Source organism: Prosopis cineraria, unplaced genomic scaffold (genome assembly GCF_029017545.1).
Source record: "Prosopis cineraria cultivar Desert tree isolate PC_DT_omini unplaced genomic scaffold, ASM2901754v1 PC12, whole genome shotgun sequence".
Taxonomy (NCBI): domain Eukaryota; kingdom Viridiplantae; phylum Streptophyta; class Magnoliopsida; order Fabales; family Fabaceae; genus Prosopis; species Prosopis cineraria.
Window position 1 is genome coordinate 15614574 of NW_026555343.1, and position 14704 is coordinate 15629277.

Below are 14704 nucleotides of genomic sequence, written 5' to 3' on the forward strand. Positions count from 1 at the left end.
ATTGCTTAGTCAAGATCAGAGGCCAAACCCATAATTAGACTTGTGCAAATTTAAATATTAAAGACTTTAAAATGGAAAATTTGCAAAGTAACTCTAAAATGAGAAGGACAAAGACTATGGTTTTTGACTATTGAAGAAGAAGAAAGAAGGAGAAAGACAGAGCAACTGAAGTGCAGAGAAGGAGAAGAGAGATGAGATTTGGAGAGTCACTTGATTTTGTCGTTAATTTCATCCCCAGAGAGCCATTCGGATAGTCATATGTTCCTGCCAAACCATCCATGGGTCTAGATACACAGGAAGTGATGCAAACCCCAGGTTACTATCGCACCAAAATTTTAGAATATTGTAGAAGAAAGAAATCCAAAACAAAGGTATAAATGTAGAAGTGCGAGTGGCAATCAATGAGTGTGAGGATGTGAAAAGGTAACAGAAGAGGGATGAAGCTAAGAGGAATAACCGAAGTAGAGAACGAGGACATTTGAATAGAGAATGGGAGAAGAAGAAATGAGGGCAATCAAGCAAAATAAACAAGTTAGGGTTGAGACTAGAAACACCATGGAGCGCACAATGTTCTGCAAACATTAAAAATACATGAATAAAAAATAAAAAAAAATTAATTAATCACCTTACGATAGGTCCAAGTTGGACCTGTCGTGAGGCCTTTATCAGCAAATTAAAAAGAATCATGACAATAGGTCTTCCAAAGACTTGTCGTTATACTTTTTAAAAAATAAATTAATTTAAAATATTTAAATAATTTATTTATTTAGATAATATTTTTTTGATTATGTATTTCAAAATTATTAATTTTTTAATTAAAATAAGTAAAACAATTACTATAAAAATTAAAACAACGTTCATTAGTGATGAGTCCAGTGGGACTTGTCATGGGGTTCTTTAGCAAAATGAATATGATGACAGATCTTCCAATGGCCTGTCGTCAAAAAAGTTTAAAAAATTTTAAAAATCTATATAAAATATAAATTAATTTAAATATTTAAATAATTTATTTATATATACATAATATAAAATTTAATTACACACACATGTATGTGTGTATAATATAAATTTTTCATATTAAATATTTTAAAATTGTCAATTTTTATAATATAAATAATAGTAACATTTAATGTAAAAATTAAAATAGACCTTTTTAAATTTATTAATACTAAAGCAAATATATTATGTTATAATAACTATATTTATATTCAACATTGATAGATATGCCATCCAATCTATTATTACCATAGTTTTTTGTATAAATGTAATAAAATTGTGTTGCTAAATTTTGTATTAGTGTATAACGACAAGTTTTTATTAAATCTATCATCATACGTATTACAATATGCTAATTAATTTTTTTTTTCTTGAGTTAAAAGGAAAAGAAGACAAATTTAATAATAAATATAATGACAGGTTTACATTAAACCTGTTGTAACATGTGTTTCAATATATTAATTAATTTTTTTCTTAAGCTAAAAGCTAAAAGAGATAAATTTAATAATACAATAGCTTTTCATTAAATCTATTGGTAATCTATTATTTATTAATTATATAATATTATTTAATATAAATATTATTCGAAATATGAATAGCATTAATTGGTATTCATCTTATTTATATTAATATTAGTATAAATATCATTGATATTATCTTTATGTTCTTTACAACAACATTAATTAATATTAATATTAAACTTATCATTATTTATTTTCTATGTTAACATTAATTAATATTCATATTATGACTTTGAATATTACATTATCTATTAATATTTATACTAATTTAAATAAATATTAATGGACATATTAATGAAAGGTCTGTGGAATGCTATTGTTAAATGGACATAATAAGTTTATAACGATAGGCCTTATATGGCTTGTCCTTGGATTATTAGTATTATACTATTTTTAATTACTTATATTATATTTACATTATTTATATTAATATTAGTTATTAATTTTGTTATTAATGTTAATATTATATGGATTGGACAATTAATTAACAACAATAAATTTAGGATTGTTGATACATTATACACCATTAACGATAGGTCAGATAATGACTGTCATGATATATATATTAATTTTAATATTTTATTAATTAATTGTAAACATTATAATAATTAATATTTTAGTTTATCTCTAAATTTTATTTAATATTTTTTAATTAGCTGAAAACATTAACAATGATAGTTTTATCAAAGCCCTGTCATTATAAGGTCACAATTTTTACTTGGAATTAATGGTCTTGTCACTGAATTCATTATAACGACAATTAAATCTATAACTGTGGAGAAAATATTGTGGTTAAAATTATATTTTGTACTAGTATGGGCTCATTCCTCTCCTTAAAAAATTCAAAAAAATATATCTAATTTCTTTAAAATGCATGTTTTCACTATTTCAAATTTAAACTAATGCAATACTTTTTTCGCATATATAAGCAGATTGCCAACAAAATTTCTGATATGTTTATATTTAAATTTCAATAGTTTATCCTCTTTTTTCGTTTAACAAGGGAAAAGGGACAAAAACGCTAAAATCACTTATAATTCCACTTCTCAAATCAAGCAAGCATAGGAATAGAATCAACATATTATCTCTTAGAAAAAATAATTCAAATATAAAGATAACAATAAATACTAAAGATATATAACAATAATTTAAATATTATGTAGTTAACACACCAATTAAAATAAAATAAAATAAACCTAATATTTAAATATTCTCAAATCTTCAAATTTCTTTGTTTCCCCTTTTTCTTTCTATCATAATCGATATGCCATATATTTTGTCCCCAATCTTTGGTTGCAGCTTGAAAACGGGTTCATGACATGTTCAGCTTTTATGTGAAGGTCATTCCAACGAGAAATCAAGTAAAATAGCAATTAGATAATAGAATTTTTATTTTTATTTTCATTAACCAAAACTAACTGAAATTGCTTGGTTAACAAAAATTAAAATTGAATTTAATAAAATTTAATGAGATTATTAATCCAACAACCACTTAAGTATAAAACTACTTATACTCACTAATTTCCTATTAACTTCATAGGTTTCATTTTAATCCAATTAATTAATTTCAATTTTTTTAATTGAGAGTATTAATAGTTGCAAGTGTCTTTCCATCAACAATAACCCTCTTTCAAATCAATTACGTTATGTCTAACACCATTATTCAAGAGGCAATTGAAACCAATAACACTCAACATCCAGTGAAGAAGAAGCATGAAGAAGAAGATGATGAAAGAGACTGCCATGTTCCCAATCCAACAAGAAGTATGAAGAAGAAGATGATGGAGGTGGGGAAAAAAAAACGGAAGTAGAGAAGAAGATGTGTCCCTGCTGAATGCCGATGAAGAAGAAAGATGCATGGCGATGGTACGAAGGTGATGAGTCCTCACCAAGTTGCTCATCCGTTTTGAGCCAATCCTGACCATTCATCTCACTCTAAAATAATCTATAGAATTCATATAAATTAATTTTAAATATTTTTATTATTTTATTTATTAATATAAAAATTATCAAAAATTTTAATTTTTTATAAAATTTTTTATATTAAAATATTAGACTATTCAAGTTCAAATTATATTTGAATTGTTTAACATATGGTCAATTTATAAAAATTTAAAAAATTTAATATTAAATTAAATCATTCAAATTAAATCTGTACTGATAAAATTAATGATGAACAGGTTTATTAAAAAATTTATATTTTTATAATTTTTTATTTTGAATAAAATTTTTTAATATTTGAAAAGTTTATATTTTATCATAAGTTATGAGTATCATGATGCTTGAAAATAATTCAAATTTAATATGAATATTTTTTATGTTAATAAATATAATATTAAAAATAATAAAAAATTAATTTAAATGAATGGCACATATCATTTCTGAATAAAATAAAAGGTCAAGATTTCAAATCTGACGAGCTCTCGGTGCAAATGCGGAGACAAAGGTGAAGCGTCGTGGAAGGAGGGAGAAGCCGAAATTTATTGGTAAAGGTGGGACTCACTCAAATTTATTAGGGAGAATTACATTAGAGACCTCCTAAGAAAATTAACCACAAGCAATAGTTAACGAGAAGTTATCATTCAAAAAAAAAATTTGCTATTATAATTTTAATAATAATAATTTCATATTGACCATTACAAATAATTTTTTTGGGAGATTCTCAGACATGGTTCTCCTAATTTATTATTATCATTTAATTTTCGTATTTTTTAGTTGTACGTCTTTTATTTTAGAGGAAAAAAACAGGAAAAAATATCATTAGAGACATTTTATATCAAAAAAGGAGTTTAAATTTTTGATTTTTCCCTAAACCTTTGATCCTTACCTGAAAATAAATTTTTATGAGAAATGACTGAATTACACCTAAATTTTAAATAACAAATGTTCATCATACATAATAACAAGTCATTCGAGTTTTGACAATAATTAATTTATAATTAATAACAATGCATTCAGAATTTAATAAGATTAAAAAACTGACAATATCAGTTTAATATAACAAGTGTTTACCTTACATAAATAACAAATCATTCGAGTTTTAATAACAACAAATTCATGATTAACAACACTATATTCAAAATTTTACAAGAGTAAAAAATTGACAGTATGTTTTTAATGAAACAAGTGTTCACATTGCATAAACAATACATTATTTGAATTTTGACAATAACTAATTTATGATTGACAACACATTAAGACTTTAATAATATTGAAAAAAATGACAACACGAGTTTAAAAGAACAAGTGTTCACCTTATATAGACAACAAGTCATTAGGGTTGATAATAATGCATTTGAACATTAACAACGAATCCTATTTAGTTATTTTTTCTTTCATAAAGAAGGAAAATTAAGTTATTTCCCATAAAAACTATTTTTAGCTAAGAACTAAGGGGGTGTAATAAAAAATCATAATCTTAATTAAATTCATTCTTTGATTAAAAAAAATACCTCCCGTGATTCGCAATTGATATTTTCCCGAAAAAGTCACATGGAGGCAGCATGCATGTACATGCCATGTAGACATAGATGAGTCAACTAACACAATACCCTCCTAACGTCAGCTCAAGGGAAAATTGTATATTATTTTTTTAAAAAAAAATTAGGATAGCATTGCGCCACAAAATACTTTAAGACACTAATTGTACTTGTATAAAATTTTTGAGATAAATTTATACCTTAACCCTTACAATTAACAATAGAAGATATATATATATATATATATATTCAAAAGGGCATTTAAATCTTATGAGTAAGTTAAAAAAATTTTATTCATGAAAACGATGGAGTGATAGATTTTGAAAACTAAACAAAGCACTAGTGTCCTTAACAGGCCTACCCTACAGAACTGTGAGGTGGTAGACTGCTGCCAGGGCCAATGACGGATGGGGATAATGGGTATGTGGAAGATATTGAATCCTATGGTCTTATCTAGAGTCTACTCGGAGCTCATATTAAATATTTTACATGGCATTAGATTAGAGAAGTGAATTGTATTATTCAAAAATTATATTGTTTATATAACTTATATGAGACATTTTTAGGCCAAAATTTATATGATACATATGAAAGTATATATATATATATATATATATTAAATTATTAAACGTAATAACTTATAGGTATTGGTCTTTTGATATAATTCCTTGGATTTGTTTTGCTTACTGTATAGTTTCTCTCGGTAATGATATGAACTATCTCCTTTCCACTCAAAAATAATAGACGTTAGTCTTAGTGAAAGAATATAAAGCCTCAAATATAAAAAAAAAAGGGAGAGCCATTTCCAAGTTAATCTAACAATAATTATATAGCAAAGAACTATTAAACATGATTTTTATCCAATTAAAATATTTTATAAAATAAATTGTACTGTCCGAAATTATAGATAGAACAACTTGTAAAACACACGCGCGCGCGTATATAAATTCACATATTCTTCGTTGTTTAAATAGAGAAGAAATTAATGAAAGGAAAAAAATTAACAAAAATAAATTTAATTAATGAAGATTTGATTCATACTCTATAAAATTGTGAGATTAAATTTCATTACTAGCATGAGAATCTTGTTTGGTGAGTAATTTATAATTACCTTTATAATTGTTTTTTAAACTTGAAGACATACTTTATTATATAAAGTTTTAAAGATCTAACTCACCGAAAATCTTTGTTATTAACAAAAAAAGAGAAAACAAAGGGAAGAAGAACCTGCTGCCACTAATGTCACCATAGCGACTTTTCTTCTTCTTCTTCTTCTGACCAGCCGTAACGACTTGTCTTCTGCCATGCAATGGAGAATTTTACCGACATTTTTTCCCCGTCATCCACGGACCACCCAACCCAACTCACCAGCCACACACGCATTAGTACTCTTCTCTGTGATTTCAGTTCTATTCAACGAACGTACGTTTAGAAGGTAAAGCCAAGTCATGGTGTTCAAGTTTAGAAAGGTTGATTCAACTCTTTCATCACTTGTACCACAACGGCTGATTATCTCCATATTCTTCATCTGCACTTCTTTGCTGTTCTCTTCATCCATCGCAGCTGGTGGTGATGAAGCAAATGCTCTTTTAAAGTGGAAATCTACCCTTGAGAATCAAAGTCAATCTACCTTGTCTTCTTGGAATGGAACAGATCCTTGCAGAAACTGGAAAGGAATTACATGCGATGAATCCATGTCTATCTCCACCATAAATCTTACAAGATTGGGGATACAAGGTACACTTTACAGTCTCAACTTCTCATCATTTAATAAACTCCAAGCCCTAGACATCAGTCAGAACGAGTTTGCAGGAATTATTCCTAGCCAACTCAGTAATTTGTCTAGTATTCATACGCTCAATATGAGTCATAATTTCTTGAGTGGTTCTGTCCCTCGAGAAATAGGAGCGTTGACTACTCTGAACATGCTTTCTATTAGTGTGAATAATCTCACAGGGAAAATTCCAGACGAGATTGGAATGCTGAGTAATCTCATAGTGCTTGCCTTGCAAAGAAACACTTTCTTAAATGGAAGAATCCCTCCTGCAATAGGAAATTTGACCAAACTACAATATCTTTCCCTCTTTCGATCTAATTTGTCAGGTCCTATTCCTTTTGAATTTGGGAATCTATATTCTCTCATTAGTTTGCACCTGTCAAATAACAACTTGTATGAGCCAATTCCATCCTCTTTGGGAAACTTGGTCAAATTAGAAGACCTCAAACTTGGAAACAACACTCTTTCTGGGCCTATTCCAGCTGCCATAGGAAATCTAACACGGCTCAACGTCTTATTTTTGAACATAAACAAATTGAATGGTAGCATTCCAATAGAGATGAATAACCTTACTAAATGGGAAATTTTAGAGCTGAGTGATAATGAATTCACTGGCCATTTGCCACAACAGGTTTGCCTTGGGGGATCACTTGAACATTTCACTGCACGTGCAAATAAATTCACTGGTCCAATTCCAAAAACCCTGAAGAATTGCTCTAGCCTTATCAGACTTAGACTTGATAACAACCAATTGGTTGGAAATATAACAAGTGACTTTGGTGTGTACCCAAGTTTGAAATACATTGATTTGAGTGGCAATAAAATTTATGGCCGCATTTCATCAAAGTGGGGAAAGTGTCATAATCTTACTTCACTTAGGATTTCCAACAACAATCTGTCTGGTAGTATACCTCCAGAACTTGGAGAGGCAACCAATCTTGGGGAATTTAATGTCTCTTCAAATCAGTTGATAGGAGAAATTCCAAAGGAATTGGGCAAGATGGTCTCATTGACTAGACTTTCTTTGAGAAACAATCAATTTTCAGGCAAGATTCCAATAGAAATAGGATCACTAAATCAACTTGAAGAATTGGAGTTGGTAGCAAATAAATTTACTGGCTCAATCCCCAAAGAGCTTGGAGGATTTTATAGGTTATGGCTCTTAAACTTGAGCAAAAATAAATTCGAAGGAAGCATTCCCATTGAGTTTGGTCGGTTGCAGGCATTGCAAGAACTTGATCTTAGTGAGAATATGTTGAGGGGAAGAATACCCAGAACACTTGGAGCACTAAAGATGCTACGAATTTTGAACATTTCGCATAACAGCCTCTTTGGAACCATTCCATCCAATTTTGATGACATGTCAAGCTTGACATTTGTTGACATATCATACAACCATTTAGAAGGACCTCTTCCGAACATTCCTGCCTTTCAAAGCATTACATTTGAGGCAGTAAGGAATAACACTAGTTTATGTGGTAATGTTACTAGGTTGGAGCATTGCAATAGAAGTATCAATAACCAACACGGTCATATGAATCAAATAGTGAAGCTATTGATGTCATTACTACTATGTTTTGCAGCTTTAGTACTAATAGCAGGTGGAATTTCTTGTATTGTGGTTCAAAAGTCAAAGCAAACCAAAAGCCAAGATGGAGAAGCACTAAATCTAAATTTTTTCTCCATTTGGCATTTTGATGGGAGAATTTTGCATGAAAAAGTTATTGAAGCAACGGAAGATTTTAATGACAAGTATCTCATTGGGGTGGGAGCACAAGGTAGTGTTTACAAGGCTGAGTTACTTGAAGGTCAATTTTTTGCTGTGAAGAAACTTCATCCACATTGTAATACATATCTCTCCAATCTAAAAGTGTTTCCAAGTGAAATTCAAGCATTGACTGAAATCAAACATCGTAACGTAGTGAAGTTACTTGGGTATTTTTCAAATTCACGCCTATCATTCTTGATCTATGAGTTCTTTGGGTTAAAGAGAAGAGATGGAAGAAGAGGAATGGGTGCGATACCCTGATATAATTATGACAAATTTTGAATTTAAATAAGGAAATATAACAGGTAGGTCTTCACACTATTATAGAAAAAGAAACTTTAAACCATCCAATATGAGACCGTCGTATATTAATAAAACAAATATTGAACGGTTATTAAAACCATCCAATATTATATATTGGACGGTTCAAAGACCCGTCTAATATAGTTTCGAATGGGTTGTGCAGGGAAAAATATATTAAACGGTTATTTTAAGAACCACCCAATATATTCATATATTGGATGGTTATGACTAGAACTGTTATATCCCAAAAATTAAACATGATTGGCATGAGATATATATACACAAACATACATCTCTTAAGCTTTGATCAAGAGAACTTTAATCTAATATTTTAATTCATTTGACATAGGATGGAAAATCATTATAACATTTTCATATAAATAAAAGATTCTTAAACTTTCTGTTAAAATTTCGACAAAACTTCCTCCATAAATAGGACTTCCCAATATTTTAACAACAGATAGTCCAAATCCAGAATACGGAGTTCTACTCTTCCACAATAGGCAGGCAAATAGATAGCAGATCAGGATTCTATCTATAGTTAACATAGAGCATTTAATTATAATTTCAAAATATAATGCACAATTAAACATTTATATCAAATGAAAGGTGTCCTCAAATAATCTTCTAATCAATTTAGCAATGAGCTCTCAGAGGTTAGCAGAAGGTATATCATCAGCTATGTTATCTGAAATTAAAATGTTTTTAGTAAATAACATCTCAATAATAAATAATTTAACATGAATAAAAAGAAAGTTAAAAACACAACGATTTCCATGAAGATTTGAATAAATTTGAAATAACAGGATTCTATGTTACTTTAACTAAAATCATAATTCATTAAAGTATCATATCAAATATCATTATCATTTAACTTCAATAAAGCAAATAATTGCAATAAATAATTGTACATATGTCATTAATCAAAACCAATAAAAAATAGATCTATAAAAATTTAAAAACTCATAACTAAAGGGACTTATTAGAACAAATAACAAATGTGGATACGCTGTCCATAAAGGTAAATAACTAAACACGATGTATGCCACAAAAACAAATGTGGACACACAGTCCACAAGGGTAAGTAACCAGACGCAGGCAAAGCCATGAAATAGATGTTGACACACAATTCACGAGGGTAAATAACCAGATGCAACTGAAGCCATGAAACAGACGCAGGTACAAGACCCACGAATAACAGATGTGAGAACAAAATTCATGAAAATCAAACTAGCTAGTAATTTACTATGCGTGCCAAGAGCTAACGAAATTGCTATTAGCAACCAGTGTTCTGTATACAGTCCCTTTTAAATCCACTTTTAAACATGCGAGAAAATCATCACTTTTAAAAATATAATTTCTCTTCCAAATATCAAACTCGCATGAAACATATAAAAATATCGATTTATCTGAATATAAAAATTTATAAATAATATCTCAAATTGTTAACCAATTTTCAGAGTTACTGGAATTTGTAAAAGCATTTTCATCAATATAAAAAGTACAGGTTATGACATCAAGAAGTAGAGTACTTTAATTAACAAAAGTAGCTAAAGCAAGAGAAATATATAAATATTCATAAATTATTAAAAAAAATCTTTTGATAACAAAAAATTTCTAATATATATTGATTGGGACGTTATCTACATATCTTCAATTGAGTTTTTCTTCTTCTAAATACCCTATAACAATAATCCTTTCAACAAGTTAAACAAACCTCCTCCCAACATCATCATTATCTCACAAAGCTTTACCCCCATAGTTAATTATTAATCATCAGTGTGTAGCACCACCAACAAATACTCCATCAATTCACAATTTGTCTATTACCCACTTTATTAAATACCTTAAGTACATCCCAAAGTCATAAAACAATAATATAGTTCACAATCATCACCTATGATTAAATTCATCATATTTCATTCACCCATTTTATCAAACACATTAATTGTATTCTCAAAACTAAACAATAAAACAATACCATTGTTATAAATTATCTAACATAAAACTTTTAAAAATTTAACTAACCATACAATAATTTTAAAATTGAGTTCTTTGCAATGTTCAAGTTAAAACTCAACTAAATAGTATTTCAATCAATTATGCTTCTCACCATAATTAATAAAATTTCATTAAATATATAATCAAGAAAAATTCTCTTAACAGGCATTTTTTCGAACATCACATGAGTATTAATCTTCAAGTTTTAAGTCTAGCTCTTTACTCCCAATCTCATCCTTACCCTTGTTCCATAATTCTCCAATATTAGTATTTAAATTAATAGAGCTTCTCAATAGCATTCCTTCACCATATCTCAATCTTAAACTCACAAAAATCAAATCTATCAATTATCATATTTCTCTTAACATTTAAATTTCAGATTGACTCATCCCCCCTCCTTGCACAACCACAAACAGCAACAGCAATAGCAACAATATAATAAAATTTGCAACTTCAACATCACAGATGCACACACCACTGAATCAAATCAACAAAACAAGAGAAAAAAATCGAAAATCCTTACCTTTGCCCACGATAACAGGCATGAAGACGGAGAAGATTGTGCAAGAGGAGGAGAAGAAATAAAGCACCCCACAGCCACTAGAATAGCGACGACACAAAGTGACAGGCGACAGAGCAACAGTACTGCTTGAGGACGATCTAATAGCAATATTACGGTAGCTCTCCCAGTCATAGCCATTGCCAAAAGAAATGGAAAGGGGGAGATTTTTGACCCTCTCCCTGACTCCAATAACAACTTGACGAAGAAGAAGAAATTGGGGAAGTAGGAGAAGACTCGACGGCGATGGGCGAAGCTCCTTTAATCACTAACGTCGGCGATGAACTGGGAACAGAGAATGAATGCAGAGGACGAAGGTTTTTGGAGAATTCTCAAACGGAAAGACATGGAGAAAGAGGCAGAGAAACTTACTTTAGCTTCTGATTTTACTATTATTATTTCACAATGAGGGCAAAAATGGAAATTTCGTGTATATGGGGCCATAAACAAGATCCACCCCAAGCACTAGGAGGATGTTTGAGCTTGGCTACACCGCACCTCGATGGTGATATTGCGATGAGCAAAGACATCATGAGGATAGACAAAGATAAATTTTGATGCAAGATCACGAGGGATGATAAAATTTTCATATAGGTACCTAAATAAAAAAAATAAACAAATTATTATATTATATTAATTTTAAAATATAATAAAAAGTCATATAAATAATATGTACCTCATATAAAAATGAACCATGTTTTTGGCTAATTGAAACTCGCTTGAGGACTTCGTTGACCATTTCAACACTAACCACATCGTATTGTTCTCTGTCGTATATGCTTTAGTAAAAGTTGATAAGTATTGTAGAATCAACAAACAACTTTACATATGCCTCAAGTGTTTTCTAGTAGGTTTTTGGAAATTAGTTTGGCACGGCTGTCTCAACCTTGGATAATTGGCCCAATTGTCTAGTGATGCCCTTCCCCTTAGATTGTGCATCAATTATATAGTTAGAAACCAATTATGTGACATATATATAAAAAGGTAACTAGCATACCTGTTAATTTTGTGTTTTATCTTCTACACAGAAGCAAACCTTGGGCTATGCAATAAAGTTGTCACTTGCTTCTCTAACAGTAAATGCATCTAAGGTTGGAATGGACAATAGGTAGTTGGCATCAATGGGTTTAAGAATCAACCTTCATAAATAGTTTGCAGGCATCAGCACATTGTGTATGGTATTTTTTCCAAGGATATTAAACACACGGCCTCTTGCCACTTTATGTCTACCAGGGTTATTTGCCACAAAAAAGCAATTGTGCTCGTCCTAAATAAAAATAAGTGTAAGTTAATAAAATAATGGTCAACCAAAGTTAAGGAATAAAAATAATATATATCTCAAGAATTTGACCAGATGGCTTGGCCACAATGCAACTATCTATCTTACTGGGACTTATGTGCTCAAAGGGCGACTTCCTAAAATCATTAGCCTTAAGCAGTGCCTCGATCATTTTTTGTTACGCTTCTACTTGTTATTTTAGAGCATTAAATTTAGCTGAAGAAGGCACATCTTTTGGAGTCTTTTTTTCCCTACTATTTGTTTCCTTGATACCCCTATGCCAACTCCTCTAACACGACCCAGGTGATCACGATTCCCCAATGCCTTTTCTAAGACATCTTCATCTTGGGGAAGTTTGCCTTTAGAAACTTCTTTTAAGATGACACTCTATTCATCATAATTTGAAAAATACAAGTTATTAAAACATCAATTATTAGCATGTTATTCAAAGTTGAGAATGAAAATACTTACAACTTTTTCAGTAAGTTCTCAAACATGTTCACCCACATAGTTGCCATCTTTATCAATCTAACCTAATATAAAGAGTCTAGCCCGTGATATAGAGCTCTTTGGTGTGCCCTCTTTCTCAATCTATGCATTAAAATACATTAGTGACATCACATATTACATATTAATTAATAAATTCAAAACATACCACTTGTTGCTCGATCCTTGAATACCCTAAGCACCCTTTTAAGAAGGGAAAAAGATTTTTTGCCCTTAAATCTTTATTCTTTTGGCTCAGTTCCTAAAAAATAAAAAGTACCATGATTTTAGTGATCAATTCATATAAAATTATTGCACAAAATATCATGATCCTTACCAAAAATGATTTGTCAAGGTACCTAGCAACAAAAGTATCCCAATGCTCTTATTTGACAATGGGTCTTATCAACTCAGGGACTATAGGACTAATATGGCCACCAGCATGATTAATGTATTTTGATCCTACAAAATATTGGAAGGCACGATGTACCTTACATGTTACTTCCATGACAAAATGCCTTCGACTGGCGCCAATCTCAAATGCCAGCTGCTTAATCAACAAATTTAAGATATAAGTTAGAAAATTAACATGATAATATAATAAATTAATTAATATTATAAATACATATATATTACCTCAACTTGTTCCCATATGAAATCCATAAAGGCTGAATCTACATTATGCCAACTATTAATTGATAATCCTAAATGCCCTCTAGTCACAACCCCAATATAGCTAGAAAATTTATGCTTATTAGTCCTAATTAGGTGACCCTTCGAATTTTATTTAAGAGAATATTTTTGTCCAGCCAACCGTCTTCAATTAACCTCACCCATCAATACCAAGCCTTTTCTAAATGATATAGCCACAGTTTCTTGAGCATTTTTGGCCATAAGCTGACTAGTGGATGTAGAGGGATGATCACCCATCGGTAGGTCAGGAAGTGAGTTAGTCGATGAGTCAAAGGGTGAACTGGTGGCACTGGGAGGATTATTGAATAAGTTATTGGTTGGAGTGGGGTCACCAGGTCTCCTAGGTGGTATTTTGGGAGCCATTTACCTGTAATGAAATAGTTAAAAGATAAGACATAAATAGTAATTACGAAAATTAAAATGCATAAGGCACAAATAAAACACAAATAGTAATGAAGTAAATTAAAATACACAAGGCACAAATAAAACACAAATAATAATTAAGAAAATTGATCACCACAAGATTAAGTCAACCTTTTTCTTTTCCTCGTCTTCTTTTAAACTTTTTCTATCTTAATAGCTCGATTTAATTTCATAATCTCCTCTTTCATTCTTTTGCCCCCTTTTTGAAATCCATATACCTTCATTGTGATCATGTTTTATATAGTTGGCACCATCTTCGATGAGATTGCTTTCAAGCGCAATCCCCTTAAATGAATCATCCTCAACAACATCAATCGTCTCTCAAATAGTTTTGTTTGACAATAAAACAATAGACCAATTTTGTTTTGCAGGATTAGGAATATAGAACACTTGTTTAGCCTGTGATGTCAAAATAAAAG

General features: G+C 30.1%; 1 protein-coding gene across 1 annotated transcript; it reads left to right on the plus strand.

Annotated features, from left to right (window-relative positions):
- The first annotated feature begins 6179 nt into the window (after positions 1–6179).
- LOC129289162 (MDIS1-interacting receptor like kinase 2-like) lies at positions 6180–8802 on the plus strand. Its single transcript, XM_054925969.1, has one exon. It carries the CDS (start codon positions 6445–6447, stop codon positions 8800–8802), a length of 2358 nt encoding a protein of 785 aa, XP_054781944.1. The 5' UTR covers positions 6180–6444.
- The last annotated feature ends 5902 nt before the right edge of the window (positions 8803–14704 follow it).